The sequence below is a fragment of the Chiloscyllium plagiosum genome, chromosome 1 (assembly GCF_004010195.1).
Source record: "Chiloscyllium plagiosum isolate BGI_BamShark_2017 chromosome 1, ASM401019v2, whole genome shotgun sequence".
In the NCBI taxonomy this organism is placed as follows: Eukaryota; Metazoa; Chordata; class Chondrichthyes; order Orectolobiformes; family Hemiscylliidae; genus Chiloscyllium; species Chiloscyllium plagiosum.
Window position 1 is genome coordinate 155,770,718 of NC_057710.1, and position 15,689 is coordinate 155,786,406.

Consider the following 15,689-nt stretch of genomic DNA (forward strand, 5'->3'; position numbering starts at 1 on the left):
ATTGTACTCTATGCTACTTTCTCCCCACCCCCACCCTTCTAGCTTATCTCTCCACGCTTCAGGCTCACTGCCTTTATTCCTGATGAAGGGCTTTTGCCTGAAACGTCGATTTCGCTGCTCCTTGGATGCTGCCTGAACTCCTATGCTCTTCCAGCACCACTAATCCAGAATTTAACTCCATCTGTCAGTTTTTTGCCCACTCTCAACTTATCTATATCGCTTTGCAGACCCCTTGTGTCCTCTTCACAACTTATTCCCTATCAATCTTTGTGTGATCAGCAACTATTCTTTATGTCCTTTCATTCATATCATTTATTTAGATTACAAGTAGCTGAGGTCTAGCCTGATCTCTGGCATTCCATCCATCGCATCTTGCCAATCCAAAAAGCTTCAGTTGTGTATTCTTTCCTGCTTCCTGTAATCTCACCAATGCTCCATCCGTACCATTGTGTTACCCCTCCACCAAGAGCTCTCAGTTTGCATAGCGGACTTTGAGGCACCATATCAAATGCTTTCTGGAAATTGAAATACAGCATATTCACGGGCTTCCCCTCTGTCCAGGTTAATCATTACATTTTCAAAGAACTGTAATAGAGCATAGTACCGTACAGCACAGTATAGGCCCTCCGGTCCACGATGTTGTGCCGAATATTTATCTTAATCTAAGATCAACCTAACCTACGCACCCCTCAATTTACTGCCGTCCATGTGATTGCTTAAATGTCCCTAATATCTGTGGCTTTACCACCACTGCTGGCAGTGCATTCCATGTGCTGTCAACGCTCTGCGTAAAGAACCTACTGTCCTCCAATGACCTTAAAATTATGACCCCTTGTGACAACCATTTCTGCCCTGTGAAAACATCTCTGGCTATTTCCTCTAACCATGCCCCTCATTACCTTATACACCCCTATCATGTCACTTCTTTCTTCTCTCCAGTGTGAAAAGCCTGAGCTCACTCAATCTTTCTTTTTAAGACTTGCCCTCCGGTCCAGGCAGCACCCTGGTAAATCTCCTCTGCTCCCTCTCTAAAGTACCTACATCCTGCCTATAATAAGGCGACCAGAACTGGACACAATATTCCAAGTGTGGTCTAACCAGGGTTTTAGAGAGCTGCAACAAAACCTCGCGGCTCTTAAATTCAGTCCCTCTGTTAATGAAAACCAAAACACCACATGCCTTCTTAACAACCCGAACAACTAGGTTGACAGCTTTGAGGGTTCAATGTACGTGGACCCCAAGATCCCTCTGTTCCTCCACACTGCCAAGAATCCTGTCTTTAACCCTGTATTCAGCATTCAAATTCGACTTTCAAAAATAAATCACTTCGCATTTATCCAGGTTGAACTCCATCTACCACTTCTCAGCTCAGGTCTGCATCCTGTCAACATGGCTTGGAGTTGGGTGGACGCTAGGAAATTGTTTCCGTTAGGCGAGAAGACTATGACCCGTGGACACAGCCTTAGAATTAGAGGGGGTAAATTCAGAACAGAAATGCGGAGACATTTCTTCAGCCAGGGAGTGGTGGGCCTGTGGAATTCATTGCCACAGAGTGCAGTGGAGGCTGGGACACTAAATGTCTTCAAGGCAGAAATTGATAAATTCTTGATGTCACAAGGAATTAAGGGCTATGAGGAGAATGCGGGTAAGTGGAGTTGAAATGCCCATCAGCCATGATTGATGGCGGAGTGGACTCGATGGGCCGAATGGCCTTACTTGCGCTCCTATGTCTTATGGTCTTAATACCATGTAGCCTACAACAGACCTTGACACTATCTACAATACCACCAACCTTTGTGTCATCGGCAACCCTTCCACTTACTCATCCAAGTCATTTATAAAAACTACAAAAAGCAGAGGCCCAAGAACAGATCCCTTGCAGAGTTACATTGTATTTTGCTCAAAAACTGCATGAATCCATGAAAGATTCTGATTAGAATCAGTCTAAACATTATGGCACAGACAGCACGCAGGGCTGCTAACACCTCCAATACATTGTCTGGGCTGACACCAATTGTTAAAGTTCATAGAACATAGAACATTTCAGCGCAGTACAGGCCCTTCAGCCCTCGATGTTGCGCTGACCTGTCATACCAATCTGAAGCCCATCTAACCAACACTATTCCATGTACATCCATATGCTTGTCCAATGACGACTTAAATGTACTTAAAGTTTGTGAAACTACTACCGTTGTAGGCAAATCATTCCATACCCTTGCTATTCTGAGTAAAGACACTACCTCTGACATCTGTCCTATATCTATCACCCCTCAATTTAAAGCCATGTCCCTTCGTGCTCGCCGTAACCATACTTGGAAAAAGGCTCTCCCTGTCCACCCTATCTAACCTCTGATTATCTTATATATCTCTAATAAGTCACCTCTCAACCACCTTCTCTCCAACGAAAACAGCCTCAAGTCCCTCAGCCTTTCCTCATAAGACCTTCCCTCCACACCAGGCAACATCCTAGTAGATCTCCTCTGCACCCTTTCCAAAGCTTCCACATCCTTCTTATAATGCGGTGACCAGAACTGTACCCAATACTCCAAGTGCGGCCACACCAGAGTTTTGTACAGCTGTAGCATAACCTCATGGTTCCGGAACTCAATCCCTCTGTTAATAAAAGTGCTAAAACACTGTATGCCTTCACAATCCTGTCAACCTGGGTGGCAACTTTCAAGCATCTATGTACCTGGACACCGAGATCTCTCTGCTCATCTACACTACCAAGAATCTTACCATTAGCCCAGTACTTTGCATTCCAGTTACTCCAACCAAAGAGAATCACCTCACACTTTTAGATTAGATTACTTAGTGTGGAAACAGGCCCTTTGGCCCAACAAGTCCACACCGACCCTCCGAAGAGCAACCCACCCAGACCCATTTCCCTACATTTACCCCTTCACCTAACACTATGGACAATTTAACAGGCCAATTCACCTAACCTGCACATTTTTGGACTGTGGGAGGAAACCGGAGCAACCAGAGGAAACCCACGCAGACATGGGGAGAATGTGCAAACTCCACACAGACAGTTGCCGAGGCGGGACTTGAACCCGGGTCTCTGGCGCTGTGAGGCAGCAGTGCTAACCACTGTGCCACCGTGCTGCCCTTGTCCACATTAAACTCCATTTGCCACCTCTCAGCCCAGCTCTGCAGCTTATTTATGTCTCTCTGTAACCTGCAACATCCTTCGTCACTATGCACAATTCCACCGACCTTAGTGTCGTCTGCAAATTTACTAACCCACCCTTCTATGCCCTCATCCAGGTCATTTATAAAAATGATGATCAGCAGTGGACCCAACACCGATCCTTGCGGTACACCACTGGTAACTGGACTCCAGGATGAACATTTCCCATCAACCACCATCCTCTGTTGTCTTTCAGCAAGCCAATTACTGATCCAAACTGCTATATCTTCCACAATCCCATTCCTCCGCATTTTGTACAATAGCCCACTGTGAGGACCTTATCGCACGCCCTCCTGAAATCCATATACACCACATCAACCGGTTTACTCTCATCTACCTGTTTGGTCACCTTTTCAAAGAACTCAATAAGGTTTGTGAGACACAACCTACCCTTCTCAAAACCATGCTGACTATCTCTAATCAAATTATTCTTTTCTAGATTATAAATCCTATCTCTTGTAACCTCTTTCAACACTTTACCAACAACTGAAGTAAGGCTCAGTAGTCTGGGTTGTCTCCACTCCCCATCTTGAACAGGAGAACCACATTTTCTATCTTCCAGTCTTCTGGCACTATTCCTGTAGACAATGACGATTTAAAGATCAATGCCAAAGGCTTGGCAATCTCCTCTCTGGCTTCCCAGAGGATCCGAGGATAAATCCTATCCGGCCCGGGGACTTATCTATTTTCACACTCTGCAGGATTTCTAATACTCTTCCTTGTGAACCTCAATCCCACCCCCCTCTAGTAGCCTGTATCTCAGTATTCTCCTCGACAACATTGTCGTTGTCTAAAAATATTCATTTAGTGCTTCCCCTATCTCGTCTGACTCCGCACACAACTTCCCACTACTATCCTTGATTGGCCATAATCTTACTCTCGTCATTCTTTTATTCCTTAAATATCTATAGAAAGCCTTAGGGTTTACCCTGATCCTATCCGTCAATAACTTCTCATGTCTCCTCCTGGCTCTTCTGAGCTCTCTCTTTAGGTCTTTCCTGGCTACCTTGTAACCGTCAAGTTGAGCCTTCACATCTCATCCTAACATAAGCCATCGCCTTCCTCTTGACCAGAGATTCCTCTTGAGAATGTAACTTTATTTTTAAAAACTTTCGCGATTTACTATGAACGAAGTGAAACTAACATGGTAATTCTAACAGATGACACATTCTAACAAACAATCAAGGTATTTTTCAATGTATAATTTCAGTTACATCACACTGTAAACTTTTGCTATAAATTGTGTCTTACAATTGTGTCCTCCACAACCACCTGAAGAAGAGCGGCGCTCCGAAAGCTAGTGCTTGCAGTTATACCTGTTGAACTATAACCTGGTGTTGTGATTTTTAACGTTGTTTTTGCCAGCGTTTTCACATAAACTTCAGTACAGGTAAATCGATTGCACTTTCCTCTTTTGATGTAACGTTTTTGCGGGACCTTGAAATCATCTTTGAATAATTAGATATTTGGATAATCGAGGTTCCTTTATTTTGAGGCGAATGTAATTGCTGAAATTTCACCCCCTCACCACCTGATTCTCAATTATTTGTGGAATGATATTTGTACAAGATACGGTGAAAGCAAACAAAATCTTTGTTCAGTCTAAATGCCATCTTTTTACTTTTTGTAATTAATTCCCCAGAACCACGCTATAGAGAACCAAAGTGCATTTTACTCTTTTTTTTGTTTCCCCCGCTCTTAAATTTATAGGTAGTGTTCTGTTGTACTCTTAATGTCTTCCTCCTTATTAATATCTTAGCCATTCACTGTGTTCCATTTGAAGAACAGCGATCTTCTATCTTGCCACTCACCTTTCTGGAATTCTGTGTTGGTTTCAATTTGATGCCATTGTTATTTTAACTTCTTACCTAGTCATGGATGATGCATCATTCCCTGGAATGTCCTTTTCACAGTATTCTTAAACAGTTCCTTAAAAGTCTGCCACTGAATCCCTTCTGACCTAATTTCTCAGTTCACTTTAACCAACTCTGTTTTCATGCTCTTTTATAATTGCATTTATTTATGCTTAAAATATGTTTCTTAGATCTGTTACCTAGTTACTATTCTAATTAATGCCTCATATTTTATATGTTCTCATAACATGATTGTGTTCATGAGCATAGAAATACCAACTGAGGTACAAAATAAGGGGTGGAGAATTGGAATGCACATTTGTTGGTGATATAATTTCACAAAGTTGTAAAATTACACTTTGCTGCCAAAGTGTATCAGTTAAAATCAGGTGAGTTATGAAATCCTTTCTGAAACTGGAGAAATTCTCCAATGTATCCATTCAACTGTTAATGCAAATGATGGCTGCTGGTGGGGGGTTTAAAGCAGCAAACATGATTGAAGTCCTGATGTGGAGGAGCTGGTGTTGGAGTGGGGCAGACAAAGTTAAAAATCTCAACACCAGGTTATAGTCCGACAGGTTTATTTATATAAACATAAGCAGCTAAATCATCAGTGACTGGATTTTCTTTTTAGGTAAGAGGTGTTACCCAGCCCTTTGCAAAAGTAAGTGTTTTACAGTATTGTATGATTGAAGTCTACAGCTTAGTGCAGAAGTGGGCCAATCTAGATTCAATCCACACTTGTTCATTGGAGAATCTTGCTGCAGCAGTAAACCTAGGAGTTTTGAAGTTGCAGCATTCTGTCAAGTTTGATGGGTGGTTGAAAAGTACGTTATTGGTCATTTGATTTAATGGAACCCTTTGCACAGATATATTATCTGGTGGTTGTGCCTGATAGATGATGGGTATAGACTTTCAAGCACCTGATGTGCTTTAAAAAAAATTCATGTAAGTTCTGAAAATTAGCAGAACCTCTGAAGTAATTATCTTTATTATTTGGAGTGTAATGTTTATTTGGTTGCCATTAATTGCACTGAACAGTACAGTGTGAAAGCACAATACAGTTGTAATATGAAGGTGCCTTATAGGATTTGGGGGAGTCTATTAGGAAAGATAACTTCCTACTGACCAGAACATGTACAGCAGAGAAGAATTCTATTCAACACATGACTAGAATAACAACATTCTGGAATAGATCCATTCCCTATTTCCTTTGAAGGTTTTATCTCAAAATTAATGCACTTCCCTGTTGAAAACTATAATGGAATCTGCTTCTGTCACTCTAACAACCATTCATGATCTCTTCCTTCTTTGGTAATGTAAAACTATTTCTACTTTTATTTTCTGAATTCGAACAAGAACAATCAGTTGCAGAAACACTCCTCCCATTTTGATACTTGAGGAATTTATACAGTATTTGCTTCTGCCTTTTCAGAAGTTTTACAACAAGTAAACAGAAATCATAAAAAGATGTAAAGACATTTTAAGATAAAATCTGGGTTAAGGCATTAATCAAACCTTCAGGTCGTTAAAAACTTCTGATCCAGATAGATTGCATCTGCACATACTAAAATAAGTTGGGGAAGTGATGACCCCTTTCCCTCTGTGTATGAATAATTTAGAGGCTAGAATCTAAGTACAACTTCATTTACAGACTACATCAAAACCAGGCTGGAGTTGATAGAGAGAATGTCATAAAGTACAGGAAGACATTGATAAGATTGCAAAATAGGTGTGAAATTTCAAAAAGAACTTCACTATAAATGAGATGATCCACTTCAGTAGAAAGAATAAGGAAGTCAGATACTCCCATGAAAATGTGTCTAAACAGCCTAGAAGAAAAGTGGCATCTCGGAGTCGAGGAATACAAATGACTAGTAAGTAGAGATGAATAAGACCATGAAAAGCATCAAGCATAAAGGTGCTTTTCTGAGATCATTAAAGAATTTGATAGAGTAAGTATAGAGTGGAGGTTTTCATTTAAGGGAAGAGCAGAATATAAAACATGCCACACTGAGGTGACTAACAAGAATGCATTTGAGGTGAAGCTAAGTGAACGCGTGGGGAAAGGAAGAATGAAAATGCTGATGGGGTTAAGATAAGAGGGGGGTAGTAGGAAGCTTGTATGGAGTGTAAACACTGGTATGGACCTGTCGGATCGAATGCCTTTTCCTGGAAATACTGTTATGTAATCCATTGTCTTATCTGCCAATTTTCTTGTTAAATATTCACAGTAACAGACTATAGAATGTTTGTGGAGAATTGTCACTGCATTGTGCTCACTCAACCTTTGTTCGTCCTAACCTTGTGCATCTATATGCCATGAGCTGATTATTATAATTTGGGGCTGACTGTTTTAATCAATATCTTATGCAGAAGTGGTACCAAATAAGTGCTTTTATAGATTTTTAAAAATAATTCCCCTCCCACCCGGCACTAGGAGGAGCAAGATCGACCCTCCATGCTTCAGAAGGGTTCCATGTCTCATGATGGTAAAGTCTTATCAAAAAACCCTTATCTAACCAACAATATGCCTGTCCCTGCCCTCTTGACCTGACCTACCTGTTCATCTTCCTTCCCACCTAACTGCTGTACCCTTCTCATCATCCTATCGCTATCACCTCCTACCTTTGCCCACCTATCGCCTACTTTTCCCCTAGCCCACCTCCCCCACCCCAGTCCTGAAGAAGGGTCCTACCTGAAATGTCGACACTCTTGCTCCTTGGATGCCGCCTGACCTGCTGTACCTTTTCCAGCACCACACTTTATTAACTCTGATTTCTCCAGCATTTGTAGTCCCCATTGTCTCCCAATACGCTTGCTCTGGCTGGCTGACTTCTGCTATCAGATGGGTGCTGCCACATAGATGTGGCCTATTTTCATTGGAACAGAGAAGGTTGAGAGGGCCGAAAAGTGTTTAAGATGTGAGGCTTTGATTAAATTATTTTTAGTCATCTACTCTAACAGGTGAATGAGTTAGTAACCAGGGGGTATATATTCAGAATGTTTTGTGAAAGATTCAAAGGAGCAATTGCAGTTCTTTTCTCTGTCTGGATCTGGTAAGTTCTCCCTGAAAGAATGGTGGAAGCTGATTCCAAAAATAATTTCGAAAGGGATTAGGACAGAAATTTGAGCAAGAGGGTCTTATAGGGTTGCTGGCCTGAGGCTGAGCATGACTGCTCTTCCAAATAACCAAATGGTTATTTCATCCACTATAAATTTCTGTGATTTCTGCAAAATTGTTGGCATGCATCGATACAAATTCTGGTTTTGTATTTCATCACTTTCACTTTGATAGTGAGCTGTTTAATTCTGAAAGGCGTTCCTGTCAAGCCTAGATACTGCTGAAGGTGACACCCATGATCACTCATGTTGCAGCGGGAATGACTAGATAATCCTCTGGGAATTCTGGATGACTTTCCCTTCCCCTATCTCTTCCTTGAGACCAGAGTTGCTAAATATTTAATGTTTTGTATATACGGCATAATGTGAGATTATACAGTAAACTCCCTGTTATCTTGTATCCAAACGCCCATAATACTCATGCAACCAGGCAAAAATTAATGTTTTCTTCACCCCCTCTAATGTGTCAAGCTTGCTTCTGCCAATGCATCAGGGTGTGATCCAAAATTTGAAAATATTTTACTGATGTGTTTTCATGAGAAAGCTGACAAATGAAGAAAACATTTAGGCCAAGTATTCTATCAAAGATGTTGTTTTAACATGGTGTGTTCGTGGAACCAGGTGAAAAGTGCAACTCTGCAAAAATGCTGCTGAAATCTATGGCTTCTTGCCATATTTGAAGAAGGTATATATGAAGTAACCTTTGAAGGATTTTGTGTTTGAGAAAACAAACCAATTAAAACTGTGCATGAAGAAGTCGTGGAATTGATTGGATTTACAGTATTAGCACGGTCAGTGAAAAACACTTCACGATGAACCTGCTGGATGGTGATAAGGAAGCTTCTGCTATATACGTTATACACAGAACCAAATATAGACAGTGTTTTGAAGCATGGCAAACCTAATGTTCAAGAAAAGGAAAATGATTACAATGGGAGCAGGTTGAACGAGTTACAAGTTGGACGATTTGAAAATATCCTGAAACTTGTTGAGCAGTGAAACTGCTTTGTTGCACGAATTCTAATGCACTTTCATCTTCACATTCCCGATTTTTGCATAAGAAGGAAAACATGCAAGCAGGCAGATGTAAAAAGAAATGTATTCAAAAGGTTTACTATCCCCCACTGTCAGCCGTTGACATCGGCTACTCCAAGATGCTGGTCTGTTGATGGCCCTGATAAAATACTAAGTTCCTAGAACCCAGCGAGTAAATTTAAGATTTTGTATTAAAAAAAACTAGTGTACTTCTCGTGTAACTCTCGTCTCTCCCAACATTCTCCATATATACGGGATAATGGAATGTTTACTGTGCTAGTAAAGTAAAATATGCTGCATATGTGACTTACTGTCATATAGATTGGATACATAAGTATGATAATGTGAACGTAATAGGCTTAATTTCCATTTTAAGAATAATTTATATGGCAAATGTACATATTTCTGCTAAATTAAAATGTTTGCTATTAAATGTTAATGTGTAGTAAGCCCATAGTTCCTATAAATTTTTTATTTAGCTTTTTAATTGCACTTTCACAGCGAAAGTGTGTTTGCTATACTTCAGTGCAACTCTTATCAAGAATAATGAAAAATGTGTTAATGCGTTGAAACTGCTAAATATAGAATTGCTAAATTAATGCTGAAAGTACTTTTTGGCTTGCAGATGCTACCTTTGGATGTTGATGAGTTGCAGAGCAAAGTAATGAGAAGTTTGTTGTAACTTTAGCAGTTGAAAAGCTGTTAATAAGTATTAAAATTGTTCGGTATACCAAAATGTTATCATGTAATCAATAACTCCAAAAAAGTGCAATATTTAAAATGCTGATGCTGGATTTGACACCTTGGCTATTCTGTCTTCACCCTATTCAGCAAGTAGTTTCAGACGGACATCTGTTGATAAACCTTAAAATGAAAGATACTTTTTAAAAGCTTTTGAAAATAACGTTTCTTTGTAGGCATAGATAACTGTAACATGAGGTTTTGAACAGGTTAACCACGGGCTGTCTTAGCGATTGGAAATTTCCTTTCTTAAAAAAAAACCAGGTTGATGCATATTATGCAATATCAGCATTTATCTCATTTCAAAGTTATATCCCTATGTTGTTTTATACAATTATCTGTGCTTTACTACTTGAAGTATTTATTTCACCCAAATTCTTCTGTAAAACAAATAATTCTTGCATAAAAATGCTGGGGCACTGTGCACATACGTATGTTGTTAAACATTTAAGTGTGCAATGACTCCATTCTAAACAGTCCAAAGATGTGCAGGTCAGGTGAATTGGCCATGCTAAATTGCCTGTAGTGTTAGGTAAATGTCTGGGTGGGTTGCGCTTCGGCGGGTTGGTGTGGACTTGTTGGGCTGAAGGGCCTGTTTCCACACTGTAATGTAATCTAATCTAATCTAATGATGAGCTGCATGGGTGCAGTAAGCTTTAAGAATGTATAATGAAGAAAATATTGCTAAGCTATACCTTTCATTAATTGCTGTGTCTCCATCCAAGAAGTATGAGAATGACTCAGGTTAGTAACTTGCAGAACACTTCCCACAGATCAATGCTTTCCCTCTGTGCAGTGAATGCTAACCACTGGCAGAGATTAGATGCAAGTAAAACTTTTTAAAAGTTCCTAGAGCTTGTAAAAAATATTAAAAGAACATTCAAACAAAGCAGCAGTGCACATTGGTATCATTTGCTACTGTCCTCTGTAAAAAATGATTGCTGGTATTAGAGTACAATTACAAACAGGTATAGTTCTGCAGAAGTTACTGATTTAATTTAGGATTAGAATTTTAAAAATAAATCACAAGCTTTATTGAGGCAACAGCCTCATTATTTGCTCTGTTTTCCTGTTACATTTAATGTTAAATGTTGTACCATCAAGCATTTTCGCTAAGTATTAAATAAAATGAGTAACTTGCTCATTTTTTGCTAATTTTCTCCAAGGGGAATTGTGAAGGCACAATTTAACTTGTACAATTTTAGTATGCTTCTTTGTCAAATTGAGTCTTAGTACTTATTTAATATATTGTAAGGGTATTTTTAATGCCAAGGATAGTTAATAATTTTAGCAATATACTGCCCTTAAATTACGTTGGTGAAATGTTTCACATGTTGAGCTTCCAAGGCATGACCGGTTCTACAGTGCACCATCTACTTATTTTTATTATTGTCTTTTTCAGCTCAGCAAGTGGGCCTTGTCCAAGCACCTTACATTTTAAACCTCGACTGTTGGATTTTGGCTTACAGTAAGTGCTTTTATTAATAGTTACAGTGCCTGCATTATTGTATGTTAAGAGATGTCCAGTAGATACAATTTGCTGTATCTTTAGATATGAAATGAAGCTTAAATAAGGAACCTAATTAAACAGTGACATGACATAGAACATTACAGCGCAGTATAGGCCCTTCGGCCCTCGATGTTACACCGACCTGTGAAACTGATCTGAAGCCTATCTAACGTGCACTGTTCCATTACCATCCAGATATTTATCCAATGACCATTTAAATGCCCTTAAATTTGGCGAGTCTACTGCTGTTGCAGGCAGGGCATTGCACACCCTTACTACTGAGTAAAGAACTTACCTCTGACATCTGTCCTATATCTATCACCCCTCAGTTTAAAGCTATGTCCCCTTGTGCTAGCCATCACCATCCGAGGAAAAATACTTTCTGTCCACCCTGTTTAATCCTCCAATCATGTATGCCTCTATTAAGTCACCTCTTAATCACCTCTCTAACAAAAACAGCTTCAAGTCCCTCAGCCTTTCCTCATAAGACCTCCCCTCCATACCAGACATCATCCTGGTAAATCTCCTCTGCTCCCTTTCCGATGTTTCCATATTCTTCTTATAATGTGACGATCAGAACTGTGCACAAAATTCCAATTGCGGCCGCACCAGAGTTTTGTACAGCTGCAGCTTGATCACGTGGTTCCGAAACTCAATCCCTCTACCAATAAAAGCTAGCACACTGTACGCCACCTTAACCCTATCAACCTGGTTGCAACTTTCAGGGAACTATGTACATGGACACAGAGATCTCTCTGCTCATCCACACTACCAAGAATCTTACCATTAGTCCTGTATTCCTGTTACTACTTCCAAAGTGAATCACTTCAAACTTTTCTGCATTAAACTCTATTTGCCACCTCTCAGCCCAGCTCTGCAGCTAATCTCTATCCCTCTGTAATCTGCAATATCCTTACTTACTGTCCACAGCACCACTGACTTTAGTGTCATTCGCAAATTTACTAACCCATTCTTCTATGCCCTTATCCAGGTCATTTATAAAAATGACAAACAGCAGTGGCCCCAGAACAGATCCTTGCAGTACACCAAAAGTAACTAAACTCCAGGATGAACATTTCCCATCAACCACCACCTCTGTCTTCTTTCAGCTCGCCAATTTCTGATCCAAACTGCTAAGTTGCCCTCAATCCCATGCCTCCGTGTTTTCTGCAATAGCCTACCGTGGGGAACCTTATCAAATGCTTTACTGAAATCCATATACACTATATCAACCGCTTTACCCTCATCCACCTGTTTGGTCACCTTCTCAGAGAACTCAATGGTTTGTGAGGCAGGACCTACCTTTCACAAAACTCTGTTGACTATCCATAATCAAATTATTCCTTTCTAGATGATTATAAATCCTATCTCTTATAATACTTCCCAATACTTTACCCAAACTGAAGTAAGGCTCACTGGTCTATAATTACCAGGGTTGTCTCTACTCCCCTCCTTGAACATGGGGACAACATTTGCTATCCTCTAGTCTTCTGGCATTATTTCTGTAGACAATCACAACATGAAAGCCAAAGGCTTTGCAATCTCCTCCCTAGCTTCCTAGAGAATCTTAGGATAAATCCCATCCAGCCCATGGACTTATGCATTTTTACACTTTCCAGAATTGCTTACATCACCTCCTCATGAACCTCAACCCTGACTTGTCTAATAGTCTGTATCTTTGTACCTTTAGATGAAGTCTGATTTGTACAACATTTAAATGATGAATGTTACCATTATAGTTTACATTTATCAGTATATTACTTGGCTTAATTCTAGACTTAAACTAAACTTATTGTTTTTTTTTTTGGTTGTGAGACCTTTTAAGTAGTTCTCTAAAATAATGAGCTTACATTCATATAGAACCTTTTCATTACATTGTTAAATCCCAAAGTGCTTTATAACAAATGAAATACTTTGAAATGCAGTTACTGTTTTACTGTAGGAATTGTAGCAGTCAATTTGCATGCAGCATGCTCCCAGAAACAGTAATATTAAAGTGAACAGAGTTTTATTTTGGTGACTTTGAGGCAGGCTAGCAAGGGTGCCTCAATTACTTTATAATACAAAAGTCAGGAGGCCTCATTGGCTCTGCAGTTAAGGGGTACTCTTCATATTAAGTTTTGGTGAGGGAGGAAAAAGAATTACATTATAGAAATGAGAAACTCAATCTGTGTTCAAGTTTTCAGTGACATCATGAGCATCTTTTCAGTCTCTGGTTTTGGCTAATTTTTTTTGCAATGTTTGAGGTTCTGTTAATTCTGTTTAAGACGGTGATTGTGGAAATCAATTCCAGATAAGTAAATTCCTCAAGACTTGAAGCATCTGTAGTTCAGTTTTCTTAATCATTGAGGAATTAATAGATGATAATTTGTCTAAAGTTATGTGATTAAATCTATAAATGCCATAGAAGACACTATAATTTTCCGCATGTTATTTTAGGAGAAATGTCAGTTCAGTTGATACAGGGCATATTTTTTCAGAGTAGGAAAATGATAGAACTTGGACAAACCTCTTCTGTTATACTTGGGCTAACATCATGTTGAGAATTCACTTTCATCCTTGCTCTAGATTGTGAGCAATCAGCTTTTTCTTTAAAATTAAGTTGGATTTAATATACAATACTTTCAAAACTCAATTAGAGAATGCACTAACCCTTCCACTTCATTGGTTCACTTTTTTTATATCGCTTAATCTACATATCTAATTTTAAACAAAAATGTTTTGCTTGAATGCATTAGTTGCCTGCCTCGTTTTACTTTTGAGTTCTGAAATTACATATATCACTATGTATGTAAGTATTTTTGCTTCCAAACAAGTTTGCAAAATTTGGATTTTGATACCTGATGTGTTTGGGTTCAAAATCAGTTTATCCTGTAAGTGAACATTGCATCACTCTTAACTGGTGTGTTATTTTTCTAATTTTATGACCAAGTTTGGTGAAGTGCGCTCTGTGAGATGGCATATCTTTTATATATTTTGATTGTTGACCAAAATGATTTTTAAGAGTGGTTTTCCCAAGAATTGTGAAAAGGATTTCTACACTTTTTTTTTAATAGCAGGTGACTGACACTCATTGTCAGTGCTATTTACGCTTTCAACCAGCGGGAGAAATTTACTTACGGATAAACTGGAATTAATGTGTGTGTACTAAATGAGATTAGCAGATGACAACTGGCTCATTGGCAATGAGTCATTGGCCCACTGGTCAATAACAAAGGCCTCGACCTGCAAACAGCTGTGTGGTTGTCTCTCAGCTGAACAGTTTGAGGTGTAAACAAGATAGTGAGAACTCTTTGAATTTTTAGGATTTAGAATTAGAATCCCTACAGTGTGGAAGCAGGCCATTCAGCCCACTAGTCCACACCGACCCTCTGAAGAGTAACTCACCCAGACCCATTCCCCACCCTATTATCCTACATCTACCCCTGACTAATGCACCAAACCTGCACATCCCTGAATACTATGGGCAATTTAGCATGACCAGTGTGCCTAACCAATGTGGGAGGAAACCAGAGCACCCGGAGTAAACCCATGCGGTCACTAGGAGAATGTGCAAACTCCACACGGTTGGCTGAGGTTGGAATTGAACCCCGGTCCCAGGTACTGAGAGGCAGCAGTGCTAACGATTGAGCCACTGTGCTGCCTGGAAAGAGCACTCTGGAAAGAGAAGATTTGTCTTTGTCACCTAAAGCCTGAAGAAAGCCTTTTATATTCCTCTGTTGCTGTAAACTGTGGGTTTTAATCAATAGCTCAGACACCTTTTATAAATTAGTGAACCAGTTGGATTATGCATCCTGCAAGGAAGTGAAAGACAACATTGAGAGAGAGATTTATGAACAGCAGGTCCTACCAAGCCAAAAGGATCATTTCAGTGAACAATTTAGAAAGGTGCCATTGAACTTCCTCCCAACTTCCCCTCACCATTACCACAACTGTGTGTGTGTGTGTATAGGGAGAGTTTTATAAGGGGTTCAGAGTGTTAGTTATAACTACTGGAGTTGTGTGAACGTTCATAATTGTTTATCTGTAGTTGGAATCTATTGTATTTGTAAAGTACTTGCTCCGTGCTTTCTGTCATACTGAGTATAATTTGGGGAATTCCATAAAATCTCTAATTTTGGTGACTGTTGCGAGGGGCTTGGTTTCTGGCATGCTACTCCATTGCAGCTGGATAACTATTTTTCTCTAATTTCATCACTGCGGCGGTCACAACATAATTTCAAATATTTTACCC

General features: G+C 39.6%; 1 protein-coding gene across 4 annotated transcripts in view; it reads left to right on the forward strand.

Moving 5' to 3' along the window:
* Positions 1–15,689, forward strand: part of tmem131l (transmembrane 131 like) — a 162,818-nt gene that overhangs the window by 34,204 nt on the left and 112,925 nt on the right. For all 4 annotated transcript variants that reach the window (XM_043700124.1, XM_043700133.1, XM_043700138.1 and 1 more), the window contains one exon: positions 11,348–11,413. In XM_043700124.1, the coding sequence (XP_043556059.1) occupies positions 11,348–11,413 (66 nt within the window). The remainder of the gene's footprint in view (positions 1–11,347; positions 11,414–15,689) is intronic.